The 16,462-nt window shown below is 43.1% G+C and overlaps 1 protein-coding gene across 1 annotated transcript in view; it reads left to right on the top strand.

The window, feature by feature from the left end:
• Positions 1–16,462, top strand: part of Cpne4 (copine 4) — a 370,602-nt gene that overhangs the window by 210,207 nt on the left and 143,933 nt on the right. The window contains exons 3-4 of the mRNA XM_052189283.1: positions 6,329–6,400; positions 7,562–7,636. Of these exons, the coding sequence (XP_052045243.1) occupies positions 6,329–6,400; positions 7,562–7,636 (147 nt within the window). The remainder of the gene's footprint in view (positions 1–6,328; positions 6,401–7,561; positions 7,637–16,462) is intronic.

The raw sequence follows: 16,462 nt of genomic DNA, 5'->3' as shown, positions 1-16,462 counted from the left end.
TTTGTCTGACTATATTCCTACTTTCTAGTTCAAAGGAGATGAGATGTCTATATACCAAGTCCACCCATCCTTGGTTGAAAGCTGCTCCCCAAAGTGTAGTTCTTCCCACTTCCTGTTTTCTGGGTCTGTGGACAGGAAGTATGAGTGACAGGCATTTTCTCTTCCTCGATGACTCAGATATAATCCAGATTAGACCATATTAAAAGCAGATAAAAGCAGGTTTATTAGTAGGGTGTGTTACCTCTAGGGTGTGTTCAGCGATCTCCCAGGTAGAGGTCAGTGAAGTCACACATTCGGGCTAAAGCAAGGAGGGGTGGGGTTACAGAGTGATGACGTGCCAGATAGAAACTAGGATCATGTCTATACATGGTCAAAAACTGAGCTCCTGGGCGGGCACTCTCGGGTGGGTTGTCAGAAGCACAGAGATGAAGAAGAATGGCAGGTTAGCCTAAAGTTTTCTCCAAATCGATGTGGAGTTTTTTTGGGGTTGGGACAAGGCGCTCAGGCGGTGTTTCCCAGATTGCACAGATGAGCAGGGTTTCAGCCTAACATCCCGACCTCTCTGGGTATAGGGGCACCAATTCAGATCTGACTACCTGCTGAAGAGGGACAGAGGGGTGTGGGAGAGTCAGGAGTCTGTGGGGTCTTGCTCCCCAGGTGGGTGTAGAAGATTTGGTTGACCTTTATTTGGGAAACCATGAATCTGTTTTTGAAGGAAGAGAGGCAGACAAGGAGCTAGGAGAAAAAGTAGACAGATTAGTATCATCAGCCCTATGAACTGGGCTAGCCATGTGAAAAATGAAGACTGTCAGAAAGAATGGAATTCAGATGTGCCCTGAGAGAGCAGAGTGAATCTGTCTGTCGGTCTGTCGGTCTGTCGGTCTGTCGGTCGGTCTGTCAGTCTGTCTGCTGTGTATGTACGCATGCCAGAGATCCAAGTTGAGTGTCTTCGCTCATTATTTTCTACCTTACTTTGAAGGACAAGGTTCTTCCCTAATCCCAGAACTCACTGGTTCTTCTAGACTAGCTAACTAGTCTGCTCTGGGATCCACCTTCCCTTCCCTCCCCAGCACTGGGATTTCTGGCCTGCACCGCTGTGCACAGCTTTTAGTACGTGGGTACTAGCGACTGGACTCACGACCTCATGTTTGCGCAGGAAGCGCTTTGCCAGCCGAGCTCTCCCTCCAACCCTGGGCACCGACAGTTGTTTTTGCAGCTTCCCACCTTCTCGTGGGTTTGCTACTACAATTTCTAGGAGCACATCTAGCAAACAAAAACAAAACAAAGCATCCTGGCAGTTGTGTGCAGCAGACAGGGAAGCTGCTGGACTTCCTTCCAGGGTGTCTTAGCTCCAGTAAAGCTCCTGAAGCACCGCCTCCTCCTCCTCCTTTTTCCTTGCCCATTGGACAACGGCTTACTCACTCCTATGTCAGCCCCGCCCACTCTGCAGAGTCCAGCCTGGCTTGGCTGGGAGGACTCAGTGCTCCTGTTTGGAGCCCATCAGCCTCTCCAACACTCCGTAACAGCTCATCACATCATGCCTGGCCCTCCAGGTACTATGGCTTCCTTAAGCCTATGCCTGGGTCACAGAACTGTTTTTCCCCGTAGGCCCGTGTAGAAACTTACTTCGACCATCTCCCTAAAGCCTTCCTAGTCTTCCATACCATGGGTCTCCAAACTTGTTCCAGCTGCACCACCCCCAACAGTACCACCTCCTTCTCACTGACATGGCTCTAAAAAATAAAAGCCCCCTCCTTTCAGCCCAAAGCGCCACTCCCCCTCCCTTCCTAAAGCTGCTGGAAGAAGAAGAATTGGTCCCTCCCACCGGATGAGCTTCCTCATTGGTTGTCCAATGTAGAGTGGTCAGCCTTGACTCCATGTACACAAAGACAGCAAAACTGACTCAGTAGATTGTATCTAGACATAGTCATGCATGCACATACATATATAACTATATAAACATACACATACATATCAATGATATAACAACAATCAAAGAAAATGAGGCTATCAACTTGAGTGTAAGACATGTGAGGGCTTCAAGGGGCAGTTGCTGGGAGGAGCGAGAGGAGAGAAAATGACCAGGGAAAGAGAGGTAATTTTACTTCAATTAAAATTTTTAAAAATGTAGACAGGTAGTGGTGGCACGTGACTTTAATCCCAGCACTTGGGAGACAGAGACAGGTGGATCTCTGAGTTTGAAGCCATCCTGGTCTACAGAGTGAGTTTCAAGACAGCCAGGGCTACAGAAAGAAACCCTGTATCAAAAATACAAAGCAAAACAAAATAAAATAAGTGTCATAAATACATTTTAACAGATTTCTCTCCACCCTTGTAGCATAGGAGCCAGTGTTTGACACATAGAAGATATTCAATAAATATTTGTGACTGCACCAATTTCAGAGCAGATTATAAAAAGAATTCTGAGAATATTTTCCCTGCAAGCAGCCTCATGACAAATGCATGTCTGACCTCCAAATGACTATTTTTGAAATACAGCTGATTATATACTTGCTAGAGCACTGGCTTAAATGTTTATTTTCCTGGCTTTGGTCCTATTTGCTTAAATGAAACTCTGGGCTTTTCCTAAAAATGAGGACTATTTGGTGAGCATCGGGCTTTACTGGACACAGAGACCTGTGCTGTTGGACAGTGCTGTTATCCTCGCTAGAGGAGTCTGCCGTCCCTTGACCCAGGGCTGGATGCAGACCAGATTCCTAGTGGTGCGAATGTCCCTGAGCTCCAACTGTGCTAACCCAGGGGGGTTCGCTTCCATTTGCTCTCCCTGTACATCACCCTTCTACTGTGTGTGAAGGTCTGCAGCGGTGACCCCGCCACGGGGTAAAAGGAATCAAATTCAAGGTCTTGTGACAGGTGCACCCCTTTAGCCCTGAAGCCAAGCAAACCTTATTATTTGTTGGCCTCAAATGTCAGCTGCAGCCAGGGTGGGTCCTTGCCACTCTGACTTTCTCATTCCAAGGCATGGCCTGAGGTCTCCTTCAGCCTGGTGCAAAGCAACAGAATATGTGTGACAAGTCGGGTTTTACATGAACAGACTTCCCCACACCCCAGCTGGGCACCCATGCTGTTTTTGCCCAAGAGCCCCAAGAATGACCTTAACAGTGACAGCCCAGCGCATGTCTATCATTGTTACCCTGGAAGCTATGAAACCTTAATTATTATTCATTCTTGGAAGCTGAGTTGGAGGCCTAGAGAACATGAAGTGGGCTGTTATCTGGCTTGGTTAGCCACCTGAACCCCAAATGCCCACTTCCTAGCACTCAGAAGGCAAGGAGATGGCACACAGTAACAGGCTCTTCACCTCCCACACCTGCAATGTTGGTGGGTCTAGATAAGAGTGAAAAATCACAAAGGGAGCTCAGTTTTATTTCTGGTACCCAAGTTAAGGAAATAAATAAAAGCCAAGAAAGAGTGGAAGTGTACACTTGTAATATTGGGAAAGCGGAGGTAGACAGATCTCCAGGACCCGTTGGCCTGCCAGTCTAGCTGGACTGGTATGTACCAGGCCCGTGAGAGACCTTGTCTCAAGAACTATCACCTGAGATTGCCCTCTGACCTCCAAGTGTGTGTGCAGCCAGGTACATGTGCAACTGGCCATGTAAGAACATGTGTACCCTCCTCCACTGCTGGTGGGGTTGCAAATTGGTACAACCACTATGGAAATCAGTCTGGCGGTTCCACAGAAAACTGGGCATGTCAGTTCCGGAGGATCCTGCTATACTACTCCTGGGCATATACCCAGAGGATTCCCCAGCATGTAATAAGGATACGTGCTCCACTATGTTCATAGCAGCCCTATTTATAATAACCAGAACCTGGAAAGAACCCAGGTATCCCTCAACGGAAGAATGGATGCAAAAAAATGTGGTATTTATATACAATGGAGTACTATTCAGCCATTAGAAACAATGAATTCATAAAATTCTTAGACAAATGGATGGAGCTGGAGAACATCATACTAAGTGAGGTAACCCAGTCTCAAAAGATTAATCATGGTATGCACTCACTAATAAGTGGATATTAGCCTAGAAAATTGGAATACCCAAAACATAATCCACACATCAAATGAGGTACAAGAAGAACGGAGGAGTGGCCTGGTTCTGGAAAGACTCAGTGTAGCAGTATAGGGCAAAACCAGAACAGGGAAGTGGGAAGGGGTGGATGGGAGAACAGGGGTAAGGAAGAGGGCTTATGGGACGTTCGGGAAGTGGGGGGGCCAGAAAAGAGGAAATCATTTGAAATGTAAATAAAAATATATTGAATAAAAGTATTTTAAAAAAGAATAATAATAAAAAAAGAACATGTATACCCACACTCCCAAGATTGAAGACAATATACCACGGTCCAACTCGGCTCCCCATGTGTTGACTTCCGTAGGTTTGCTTGAGGCTTGGAAATGTGGATCTGGTAAGACCTAGCCTGTGGGGACAAGCCACCTGCACCTGTGAGAGTCCCAGAAGGTCTGTGGGGATCAACTGGAACTTGGGTAGGCAACCAATGAGGACAGAAAGAAATGCCTCTGGCTAGAAATTAACCTGGAAAGTGGGAACTCTCTCCCGTTAGCTGCTGCCCTGCGTGCTATTCACAGATAAGCGCTGTTTGGTCATTTATCCGTCTGTGTTCCCCACGCTCCTGCTACAAGACTTATAGGAAGAAGCTGTGCCGTGAGGTCAGGCACAACATCTAGTTTTGCTTGTGCCCGTTCTTGATGTCTGGCCTAAAGTTTTACATGCCGGGGGTGCCCTCTGTAAGTGGGAGGCCTCCATGGAGCGGTCACTGTGACTACCACTGGTGTGGCCAGCACTCTGCTCCTCAGAGCACAGCCTAGTGAACGCCATGAGCACAGGATCCATCAGGATCCATCAGGATCCGTCGCTCTGTGCAGCCTTAGGATGTTGTTTCTAGGCCTCTTCACTCTGACAAGTATGCTCTGTGTGAGAGACAGCAAACACAGTGTGAGAATTTCAGAGAATGGGTTGTCTCCCTGTCTTACATCGCACCTTTCCTATCTTTCTGTGCTCAACAAAAAGAAAACAATTACCTGAAAATGTGGTAACTTTACAAAAGCAAGCATTTTTCATCTCTCTCCTCCCTTTTCTAGAATCAGGGTGCAGCTTTTCTAGGTCTTCTAGATAAGGGCCTGTCAAAGATAAAGTTAGGGTGCTGCTGTCCCTGAGCTCAGCTTAGGGGCGGATTTCCTCCCAGGCCCATGAGCTGGACTCTGGAAAGGAGCCATCAGCTCCTTTCCACCTGAGGCTTTCTCCCGGGCTAACTTACAGTTCAGTTATTTGTGTTCCCCAGAAAAATATGAGAAATGGGCATTCCCAACCATGTGTTATCTCTCCACTCTTCAGGTGTGTTGATGATTAGAAGCTCTCACTGCATCCCACTCAAGGGAGAGGTTCACACAATAGGACCACACCAGGAAGCTAGCCTCACCGGGGACCATGTTAGATAGAGGCTGCCCATCAAAGAGTGTGAGGTTGTTTCTCCTAAGCACAGGCACAGCACCAGCTCTATTCTCTTAACTCCTTTCCTTTTGAACATGGTTTATGTAGACACACACACACATACACACACACATACACATACACACACACCACCACCACCACCACCACCACTACCTCCACCACCATCACCACCACCACCACCACCACCACCACCACCACCACCACCACCACAATGTCTCACCAAGCTTGCCTTTCACAGTGGACAAAAAGGTAGGGCAATCAGAGGGATGTGCAAGTTCTTCCAATGTAATGATGTAGCTGTCCCTGCATGCATGCAGAGACACTGACTGGGTCATGAAGAGCACCCAAATTACCCCCATGGGCTTGTCTGAGCATTGGTTTCCTGATGGGACAGACAGCTCCCTGATGTATATGCTGAAAATAGAACTCCAGAGGTTATAGACGTAGAAGTTACAGGTTTATACCTCCTTCTCCTCCCCCGAGCACCTACTTTGCAATGATTTGATACTAATTTCCGATGATCCTGAAGCTTTGTTCCTGTGATTTTGAAGTTCATGCTCCACACTGCCCTCCTCATTCAGATATGAACATCTCAGCAACAATTGTACCATCTCTCTTAATGGTTTATCTAAATCCCTTTCCTTCCAGCACACAGAAGGAGGAAGTGGGCACTAAGCTATACTGAGAGGGGCCCAGGAACAAAGCTGGAGAAACTCATAAGAAGACATAGATGTTTCAGGTGGAGCTGTCGTCGATGAAGCATTTTGCTGAGGGGAATGTTTAAAAACAGTCCTGTAGTCACATACTTAGCATCTTCTCTCTGTTTCCTTTTGCAGATTGTATCCCAGAGAAAGCTCTCCAAATCCTTGCTGAAACATGGGAACACAGCGGGGAAATCCTCCATCACGGTAAGCTGGCCCTGTAGTGGCGCCAGGTGTCAGACACTAGGCACTAGGATAGTGTCTCTGCCTGCTGGGAACTAACTGAACTACCCAAGGCTTCTCTTTCTGTCTTTTTTTTCTCCCTTTCATCTTTTTCTTTCTTGGTAAACCAGTTTGATCCTTCTTCCCTTAGAGAAAATGGGAAGGAAAGTAGGTTTGAAAGGGAGATCACTCACTTCTACTGAGATTTTCTGAAATCACAAGATAGAGGGTGAAAGAGAAAAAAGCTAACTTTGTTGAACACAGTGAGAATGTGAAATTGGCTAGGGTTTTCAGATAGAAAACTCTCTCTCTCTCTCTCTCTCTCTCTCTCTCTCTCTCTCTCTCTCTCTCTCTCTCTCTCATTCTCCTACAAAATATTTTTATTTTAAAAGGATTTAGTTCAAGGTTTTGTTTTCTGCCCAAGAAGAGGCTATCCTGAGCAATCTTTATTAAGCAACAAATTGGAGCTCTGTTGCTTGGTTCTATTGAATAACAACAACAATAATATTATTATTATAATAATATAATAATAATTCTATTGAATGATCTATTTCAGCAAATTTTGCCCCAAGTTAAAATAAAATAAAATAAAAATGCCCAAATTAAGTTCCTTTGTTACACCAGTAATGAATAAATTGATCAAAAATTAGTGTGTCTAGTGACTTGTTAACAAAACAATAGGTGTTCTTTAATAGTTTTGGTTGGTTGGTTGGTTTGGGGGGGGGTTGTCTGTGTATTTGTTTTGAGACAGGGTCTTACTATGTTGCCCTGGCTGACCTGGAACTTGTTATGTAGATCAGGCTAGCTTGGAACTCACAGAGATCTGGCTACTTCTGCCTTTTAAAGGCTAGGATTAAAAGCATGCATCCCAAGGCCAGCTAGGAAGTTTTTCTTAGTTGCTCCTCCTGATAGCTCTACCCACAGCCTGGGTCCCATCTCATATTTCACACTCAGGGTTTGAAAGTTAGTCATCCCGCTGCTGTGTATTCTAGTAATCTCCCTTTCAGAGCTGGAAATGGTGCATGAATGCATAAGGAATGTGGAAAAATGCCTTACCCAACATCTTTGTTCATTTAGAGACCTTCATGACTCAAAAGTGTTGATAGGCTCCTGGGCTGAGCAGCTCCTGTGTGCTTTTTCTCTTAGGTGATTGCTGAAGAATTATCAGGCAATGACGACTACGTGGAGCTTGCATTCAATGCACGGAAATTGGATGATAAGGTAAAATGGTCCGCATTGACCTCACTGAAGGAAGTAATAAAGCCAGGACACACTGCTTAATCAGATTCTTCCTCGCAGCTATTTTTCCTTTTCAATCCACATTATTAAACACATCAAAGACTTCAGAGAGGTCTGGAGGGTGAGGCTTTCCCCAAAATGGAGAAGCAGTCAAGAAGGAGGGGAAGGGCCTGTAATTAACACATGGCCATGTGGTAACATTACACCTTCATTTGTTTCCAAAAGCCATAGGTCAGCTGTGCCCAAGAAAATACGACTTTTCCCCAATCATTAGGACCATTCTAAAGGAAAAAAAGGCTGTGGGAGGGAAAATGGTTGCACATGAATAAGATGGGTGTTTGCCAAGCGCAGGGTTAAGAACTTTGCATTCACTGTCTCATTAGTCATTTGTTCAATTCCCAGGTGAAGGGTAGTATGATCGCAGGTGAGGAAAGAGATTAAAAGATGAGGAAGTAGACCAAGCTTTCTCCATGTCACAGTCCAGAGCCTCTGAGTAACAGACACCAAGGCAGGATTAAAGTCACAAGGATTATATCTGCAGAAATTCCAGTGGTTTGCAGAAGAGAAAAGCTGGAGGAACTGACAGGTCATGAGGAAATTCTGACCCTCAAAGAGAGAGAGGTGAGCAAGGATGGATGCAAAGGCTCCTGGAATGATACCCAGACCGAGAGAGTTCAGCAAAGCCATCGGAAGCTCCAGAGCTGTCTCCCAGCCGAGGGCCTGCCTTAGTGCCTCCTATGCACTTTAAAACTGGACAGAGCAGCCCTAGGCAGCCTGGCCAGGGTACGAATGCAAAGATGGACATTAGGGTTCAGAAGCCTATAACCTCAGCCAGCTCCATTTCCTACAGAAGGAGTTTACAAAGTGTTTCCATGGCTACTGTATCCTCAAAGTAAGCGATAAAACTGAAGATCCAATCCCATGTCAGTCTATGTTTAATTAGTCCTGTGTGTGTGTGTGTGTGTGTGTGAGAGAGAGAGAGAGAGAGAGAGAGAGAGAGAGAGAGAGAGAGAGAATGGATGTGTGTGAATATGTGTGTGTACATGTGTAAGAGTGTATGTACATGTGTATGAGTGTGTGTGAGTGTGTATGTGTGCATACATGTGTATGAGGGTGTGTATGACTGGGCATGCTCAATCACTAACTCTCAACACTTGGGACTAGTTTTGAGCCCCTACATTAGCCACCACCCATTGCAGTAAGAAGATTCTCTACCCAAGTTTGAGAACATTGCAAGCCTATGATGTAAGCATGGGATCATCTTGAGTCTATAATGAGCAGCTCAAGTCTATGAATGAGTACTTGGATGGCATTTTGACACCAATTTAGCAAGACAGCATCAAGTTTCTCCCTAGGGCTATGACTTCAGTGGCCATTGGTTTTAACCATATTTATAGGACCAGACATGAATTTCCTTTTGTAGAACAGCCTTCATATCCAATCAAGAGAGCCATTGGTTGCCCCATAAATAATTTTAGCACTATTATAAAGGGGGCACATCTTGTCTAGTAGGTTGGTATTGTAGCATGGAGAATTCAATGCTAGATAATATCATCAATGTCCTTTCTCCCCTCCAGCAGCCTGCATAGCACATTTCAGCTCTATGAAAGCTAGCTGTTGGGTAGAGAATTTCCTGGTCAGTTCTCAGCTGAGCGGTCTACGCTCTGCAGTCAAAGTGGGTGATGTCTTCAGTAGTAGTCTTACCATATACTTAACACATCCGGGTATTTCCACAGGTTCTACAGATTAAACACAGTCCCCACACACCCTAAGCTCTTTATCACCTGAGCTATTTCTTCAGCCCTACAAACTAAGTACCACCCAGTGGCTTTTTCTTTTTATGTATTAAGTAGCTAATATAACTCCTTTATAAAGTGGTCTCTGTTGATGTTAAGAGCTCTTGATGTGGCTGCCATGATGGGGAATAGACTTTAAATCCTAGCCCTCTCCTTTCTCAGTATCTCTCTAGTTTCAGAAAATGTCACAAAATGCTTTTCAGTCTTTTTGCAGAAGTATACTAGTTGGAGTTTGCTCCTTTAGTAGCTCACAATGGTTTCTTTCCACACACCATCCTCTAAGTACTTCTAATTTGTTCTCTCTGGCTGACGTCACAACTCAAGGGTATCTTAAGGTTTGTTACTGGCCCTGTTGGCTCTAAGGGGCTTCAACAGTTTCTCTTTGTCATCCGAACACTTGTTTGTATTAAAGAGCTTCTATCATGTTCTACATGGTTCTCAGAGGTTGCTCATGCCTGGCATGTGGACTGGCCAGAGGCTGGGCACAGCCAAGACAGCCACTAGAGTACCTATATGATGCCCTGCAGTGTATCTGGCTGCTCCCAGAAAGAGTGTCCCAAGAACTAGGTAGGAACTTCAAACTATTTGCTGACTCAATCTTAGAAGTCCTGTACCACCAGACATAAGAAGCTAGGTGGGAATTAGACTCCAGGTCTATGGGAGAGTGGCACCATGTTATAAGGAATATGTGTACCCTAAACATTGTGGCAGCCATCTTTGGAAATGTGACCTTCCATTATATATATTATATATATAATGTATGCTAGATCAGGATAACACAGTACAATCCTTTTCTTTTACAAGTAGAAAAAAAAATAGTTTCAGGAAATTCTCAAGCAACATTCCTTTCTAGTTTTTTAGCTTTAAACAATTTTGCAACCACTTACGTGTTCATCTGATATACTCACTGGCTAGAAATCAATTACTAAAAGCTTCTGTCAAAACGGCAACCAACAAATTGGGAAAGGATATTCACCAACCCTACATCTGATAGAGGGCTAATATCCAATATATACAAAGAACTCAAGAAGTTAGAACCCAGGGAACCAAATAACCCTACTAAAAATGGGGTACAGATCTAAACAAAGGATTTTCACCTGAAGAAATTCGGATGGCCGAGAGGCACCTTAAAAAGTGCTCAACATCATTAGTCATTAGGGAAATGCAAATCAAAACAACCCTGAGATTTCACCTTACACCAGTCAGAATGGCTAAGGTCAAAAACTCAGGAGACAGCAGGTGTTGGCGAGGATGTGGAGAAAGAGGAATACTCCTCCACTGCTGGTGGGGCTATAAGATGGTACAACCACTTTGGAAATCAGTCTGGCGGTTTCTCAGAAAACTGGACATGAGACTTCCAGAGGACCCTGCTATACCTCTCCTGGGCATATACCCAATGATTCCCCGGCATGCAATAAAGACACATACTCCATTATGTTCATAGCAGCCTTATTTATAATAGCCAGAAGCTGGAAAGAACCCAGATGTCCCTCAAAGGAGGAATGGATACAGAAAATATGGTATATTTACACAATGGAATACTACTCAGCAATTAGAAACAATGAATTCACAAAATTTTTAGGCAAATGGTTTGATCTGGAAAATATCATCCTAAGTGAGGTAACCCAATCACAAAGGAATACACATGGAATGCAATCTCTGATAAGTGGATATTAATTAGCCCAGAAGCTCTGAATACCCAAGGTACAAATAGCATAACAAATGACTCCCATGAAGAAGTATAGAGCGGGTCCTGATTCTGGAAAGGATTGATCTAGCATTGGAGGGGAGTATCAGGACAGAGAAAAAGGAGAAAGGTGATTGGAGAATGGGTGGAGAGAAGAAGGTTTATGGGACATATGAGGAGGGGGGATCTGGGAAAGGGGAAATCATTTGGAATGTAAACAAAGAATATAGAAAATAAAAATATAAAATAAAACAAAAAACAAAAAAAACCCAAAAGCTTCTGTCAGACAAATAAGTTCTTGGGTTTTATTATATTAGTGAGTAACATTAAAATAACTGATGTCCACATACATTAAAAAACTACAGCATGAATATGTGGTAGAAATGGGCTATATCCAGTTCATACAAGTCACAGAAAACCCGGGCTGCTAGTAACTCTGGTAACCTGCCAGCATGGGACTTTCGGGGAGTGGAGAGCCAGAAAAGGGGAAATCATTTGAAAGGTAAATAAAAAATATATCGAATAAAAAAAACCACTGCTCTATCCTCCTGCCTTCTTTTATAGATGGTAAATCGAGATTCTGAGATGTGAAGTGATTTGTCTAAAGCAACAAGTATACACTCAAAAAACAACCAAACAAACAAACAAAAATCAGGGACAGAGAGTAACCCAGTTGAAGTTCCTGGTTCACATATAAATTAGATGTGATTTCAGGAGGTAGGACCTTTGCCTCAGAGAATCAGGAAGCTGGGGCAAAGAGGCTGGGTATAGATGCTGGAGGTCAGCAGTTGTCAAAGGAAGGTGCAGTATCCCTGCCCCCTCCACAGGCATCCTTAAACCTGTTTCCATAGTAACACTAAGACAGCTTTTCTCTCAATTCTCACTCACTCGTGAACAATGAGATGTTTGGGAGGGTGACTGAGTCTCCTTGAGCACAGAAGAACCCAAGCTCCTCTCCCTCTCATTTCAGTCACTGAGTTTCTGTGTGTAAACCTTTAATAATACACTCTTCACTAGCTTCTTGAATTTGGAAAATACATTTATTTTTCCCATTAAATGTTACTTTATTCCCCTTTGCGGGTTTCATCATTAAAAAAAAATAACATACCAAGTGAATATTCTTCAAGGTATAAGTTTTATAATGTGTCATTTATTAACTAATACAATCCACACAAAAGTCTAGAGAATCCCCAATAGTTTTAAGAATATAAAGGAATATTAAGACCAAATGTTTGGGAACCATTGTGGGCTTCACCCGGGAATGCTAAGTACTTTTGCAAGCCACAGTGCTAAAGAAATATGTCCATTCTTCTTGGCAGAAAGTTACTTTGTGGCTTACTTTATGCAGATCAGCAGAGTAGCAGCTATCTACCAAAGGTTGAAACCTTTGAAGTCTAACAAGCATTTGTAGTTAAGAACAAGCAAGTAAAATAAATTACATTTGTGAAGGGTATCTTATTCATCTAATGTCGAGGAAACTCACTTAGCAAAGAGATAGGCTTTATGGCTTCTTCTATTATATTAGCATGCATTCATTATATTAGCAGGCAGTTGGCAATTTGCCTACCAGGTAGGCATGCACATACATGTATTAACTGCTTTGGAACGTAAAAGCTACCAGGATGTTTCTTCTCCTTCCTTTCCTGAGAAAGTATCCATGCTGCTGTAGAGAGACTGCTTTTTCCTCTGGCCTCCACATCTGCGGAGGTTGTCATTCCAGATTGTATTTTAATGGTTCCATGAGGCTAGCTTGATGGTGTGGCAGATGATGAAGTGAAAGTATCTCTAAAATAGAGGTTGTCAAACTTTTCCTGTGACGGGACAGATGGTAAGTATTGTAGGCTTCGCAAGCCATATGCTCTCTGTCCCTATCACTGGGCTGTGTCTTGAGGCATGAAGACAGACATAAATGAAACATAAATGAAGGGTGTGGCAGTGGTCCAATAAAACTTTATTCATAAAAACAATGGCTATAGCCATCTCTCCTGACATAGTTGGCTGACTCCTTCCTTACTATGATATGGCATCTCTAGTTGCTGTCCTGTAGTGTTATGCACGGTTCTCTGCCTGGAAATGGGGTCCCAGTAGGCATTAATGATGGGAAAATTTTGGATACTGAGCCATCCCCAATGTACCATGGGTCAAGTATCTGACCCACACCATCCCTAAGAGGCTGTTGTATTTCTGAAGGTAGGCATTTGTATTTCTGACTTACAGACGGCACAAGGAGCTTTGCCCACAGACCTAAAGCTAACTATGGAGTCTAGCTAATGGCGACCTCTTTCTTGCAGTTCTTCTTGAAATCGGTGTTCCAGTTCAAAGACTACTGCTGTAGATATGTGCTGTTCATTTTTCTTCTTGTTTCTTTAACATATATATATATATATATATATATATATATATATATATATATATATATATATATATATATATATACTTTTAAAAAATGTGTTTGCTAAGTAACAGGTTCCACATGATTTTTTCATGCATGTTTGATTCTCTCTCTCTCTCTCTCTCTCTCTCTCTCTCTCTCTCTCTCTCTCTCTCTCACTCTCTTTTCCATGCACCCACATATCTCTGCTTTCCCTTTCCTCCTCTGTACCTTTTTCATTCCCAGTATCTACCCCTCTCCTTTTGCCATGGACCCTTTCTAGTTTCCTAGCCTTTATCCACACGTTCATACACACTTAACAGTCAGAAGCCAGGCGTCACAAAGAAGAGAGAGTATATGGTATTTGCCTATCTGATCTTGGATTGGTTGGGTTGATATGGGTTTTCCAGTTACATCCAGTTTCCTGCAAATTTCCCAAAGTCAAGTTTGTTCATGACTGAACAGAATTCCATTGCATATTCCCTAGTATATCCATTGTGACTTGTTTTCATTGTCCGTTCATCAATTGATAGACATGTGGGGCTAGTTTGATTTCTTTGCTATTGCAAAAAGATCAGATAGAAATATGGGCCTGTTCTACATTATCTCTGTTATAGGATGTGGAGCATCTTCTTTTCCTTTTTTGATTAAATATTTTCTTTATTTACATTTCAAATGTTATTCCCTTTCCTGGTTTCCCATCAGAAAACTTCCTGCCACATTCCCCTGCCCCTGCTCACCAACCCACCCACTCCCACTTCCCTGTCCTGGCATTCCTCTACACTGGGGCATGGAGCCTTCTCAGGACCAAGGTTCTCTCCTCCTATTGATGTCCAACAAGGCCATTGTCTGCTACATATGTAGTTGGGGCCATGGATCCCTCCATGTGTACTCTTTGGTTGGTAGTTTAGTCCCTGGGAGCTCTGGGGGTCTGGTTGGTTGATATTGTTGTACCTCCTATGGGGCTGCAAACCCCTTCAGCTCCTTCAGTCCTTTCTCTAGCTCCTCCACTGGGGACCCTGTGCTCAGTCTAATGCTTGGCTTAGAGCATCCACCTCTGTATTTGTCAGGCATTGGCAGAGCCTCTCAGGAGACAGCTATATCAGGCTCCTGTCAGCAAGCACTTGTTGGTATCCACAATAGTGTCTTGGTTTGATAATTGTATATGGGATGGATCACAAGGTGGGGCAGTCTCTGGATGGCCTTTCCTTCAGTCTCTGTGCCACACTTTGTATCTCCTCCCGTGGGTATTTTGTTCCCCTTCTAAGAAGGACTGAAGTATCCATACTTTGGTCTTCTTTCTTCTTGAGCTTCTTGTGGTCTGTGAAAATTGGGCATAGTACTACCTGAGGACCCAGCTATACCACTCCTGTGCATATACCCAGAATATGCTCCAACATGTAATAAGGAAACATGCTCCACTATGTTCATAGTAGCCTTATTTATAGTAGCCAGAAGCTGGAAAGAACCCAGATGTTCTTCAATAGAGGGATGGATACAGAAAATGTTGTACATTTACACAATGGAGTACTATCTAGCTATTTAAAACAATGACTTCATGAAATTCTTAGGCAAATGGATGGAACTAGAAAGTATCATTCTGAGTGAGGTAACCCAATCACAAAAGAACACACATAGTATGCACTCACTGATATTTGGATATTAGCCCAGAAGCTCAGAATACCCAAAATACAATTCTTTTTTAAATTCTTTTTTGTATGATAATCTGATATACATACTCATTGTGTAATGAGCATATTATGGAAATTAATGTTTTAACTCCTCAAGCATTTGTTATTGCTTTTTGTTGTGAACTTTTCAGTCTTCCTTTATAGGTCTTGAAAATTCTACAAATTTCATAGTCACCCCACCCCACTCCAGTACACTAAAGCTGACTTCTCTCTGTGTTTTCTTTTCTCTTTCTACCTCTCCCTCCTCCCCAGTTGTTCATAACCATTAGTCCACCCTCTCACTTAAGCAGATTTCTTCACATTGAACCAAAGTAGTGTGACCTATAGAATATTAAACAATTCACCATAGCAAAACTTGTCTAATTGGACTGATTCATTCACCTTCATCATGGTGAATCCAAGATCACTTTAATATAAAGAAAACTAAAGAGTTCAGATTATGGTGACCAATCAGTTGTGCCCAGGGTTGTGATTTAGAACCTATGAGGATCTACATGGGTAATTATTTGAACTGCTTTTGAGTGGTTTCATTTCCACCAATCAAATATATTCCTAATGATAGTATCCTCATATTTGAATAGTTCTTCACAGTATTTGCATGACTTCTGTTTTCATTCATCAGTCCTAGAAGTCAGCATTTATAAGTTTAACATGTGACAGATTCATGTGGACAGCTCTTCTACTCTTCCCACCCTGCTATAGAGAAAGGCCGGATGTTCTTCTCACAGTGGGTGGGAAACTGGGGCTGTGACTCTGCTCGGTATCATCCAGAGCGGATGTGGTGGAGTTTGGATTTGAGAGTAATGCTAAAGCCACATAGAATGTATTAGATTTTCAGATGAATGCATCTGACTCTCCTTTCCCCTTTTACACTCTGGTATGCTCACTGCATCTTAATGCTAACCCTTGTCAATTAAAATAATAGATTCTGTATCATAGGGATGATGGAGATGGTTTATTCTGGAGCTAAATATGAGGGACCAAGGCCTGGAACACAGATTTAGGTCTTTCCCCAAAATACTATGTTTCAATAAGGGAGCCATTTCATAAACTTTTTATAGCAACTGAGTTTAAATATGTATGAACTAAAACACTTTTCAACTACATTGTCAGATACATCAGATACGCAGTTACATACATTCCCAAGGCTCTAACTACCCTATAGTCACAAAAGATGTTAGGTCATGTAGAGAGGAGAGCAGCGCGTGGCTATTAAATGAGGTGAAAGATCTCTTCAGGATACTTTGGCTCTGGATTTGCAAC

The sequence above is a fragment of the Apodemus sylvaticus genome, chromosome 7 (genome assembly GCF_947179515.1).
Source record: "Apodemus sylvaticus chromosome 7, mApoSyl1.1, whole genome shotgun sequence".
Taxonomy (NCBI): domain Eukaryota; kingdom Metazoa; phylum Chordata; class Mammalia; order Rodentia; family Muridae; genus Apodemus; species Apodemus sylvaticus.
Note: the sequence above shows the minus strand (reverse complement) of the source record. Positions and strands in the feature narration are given on the sequence as shown.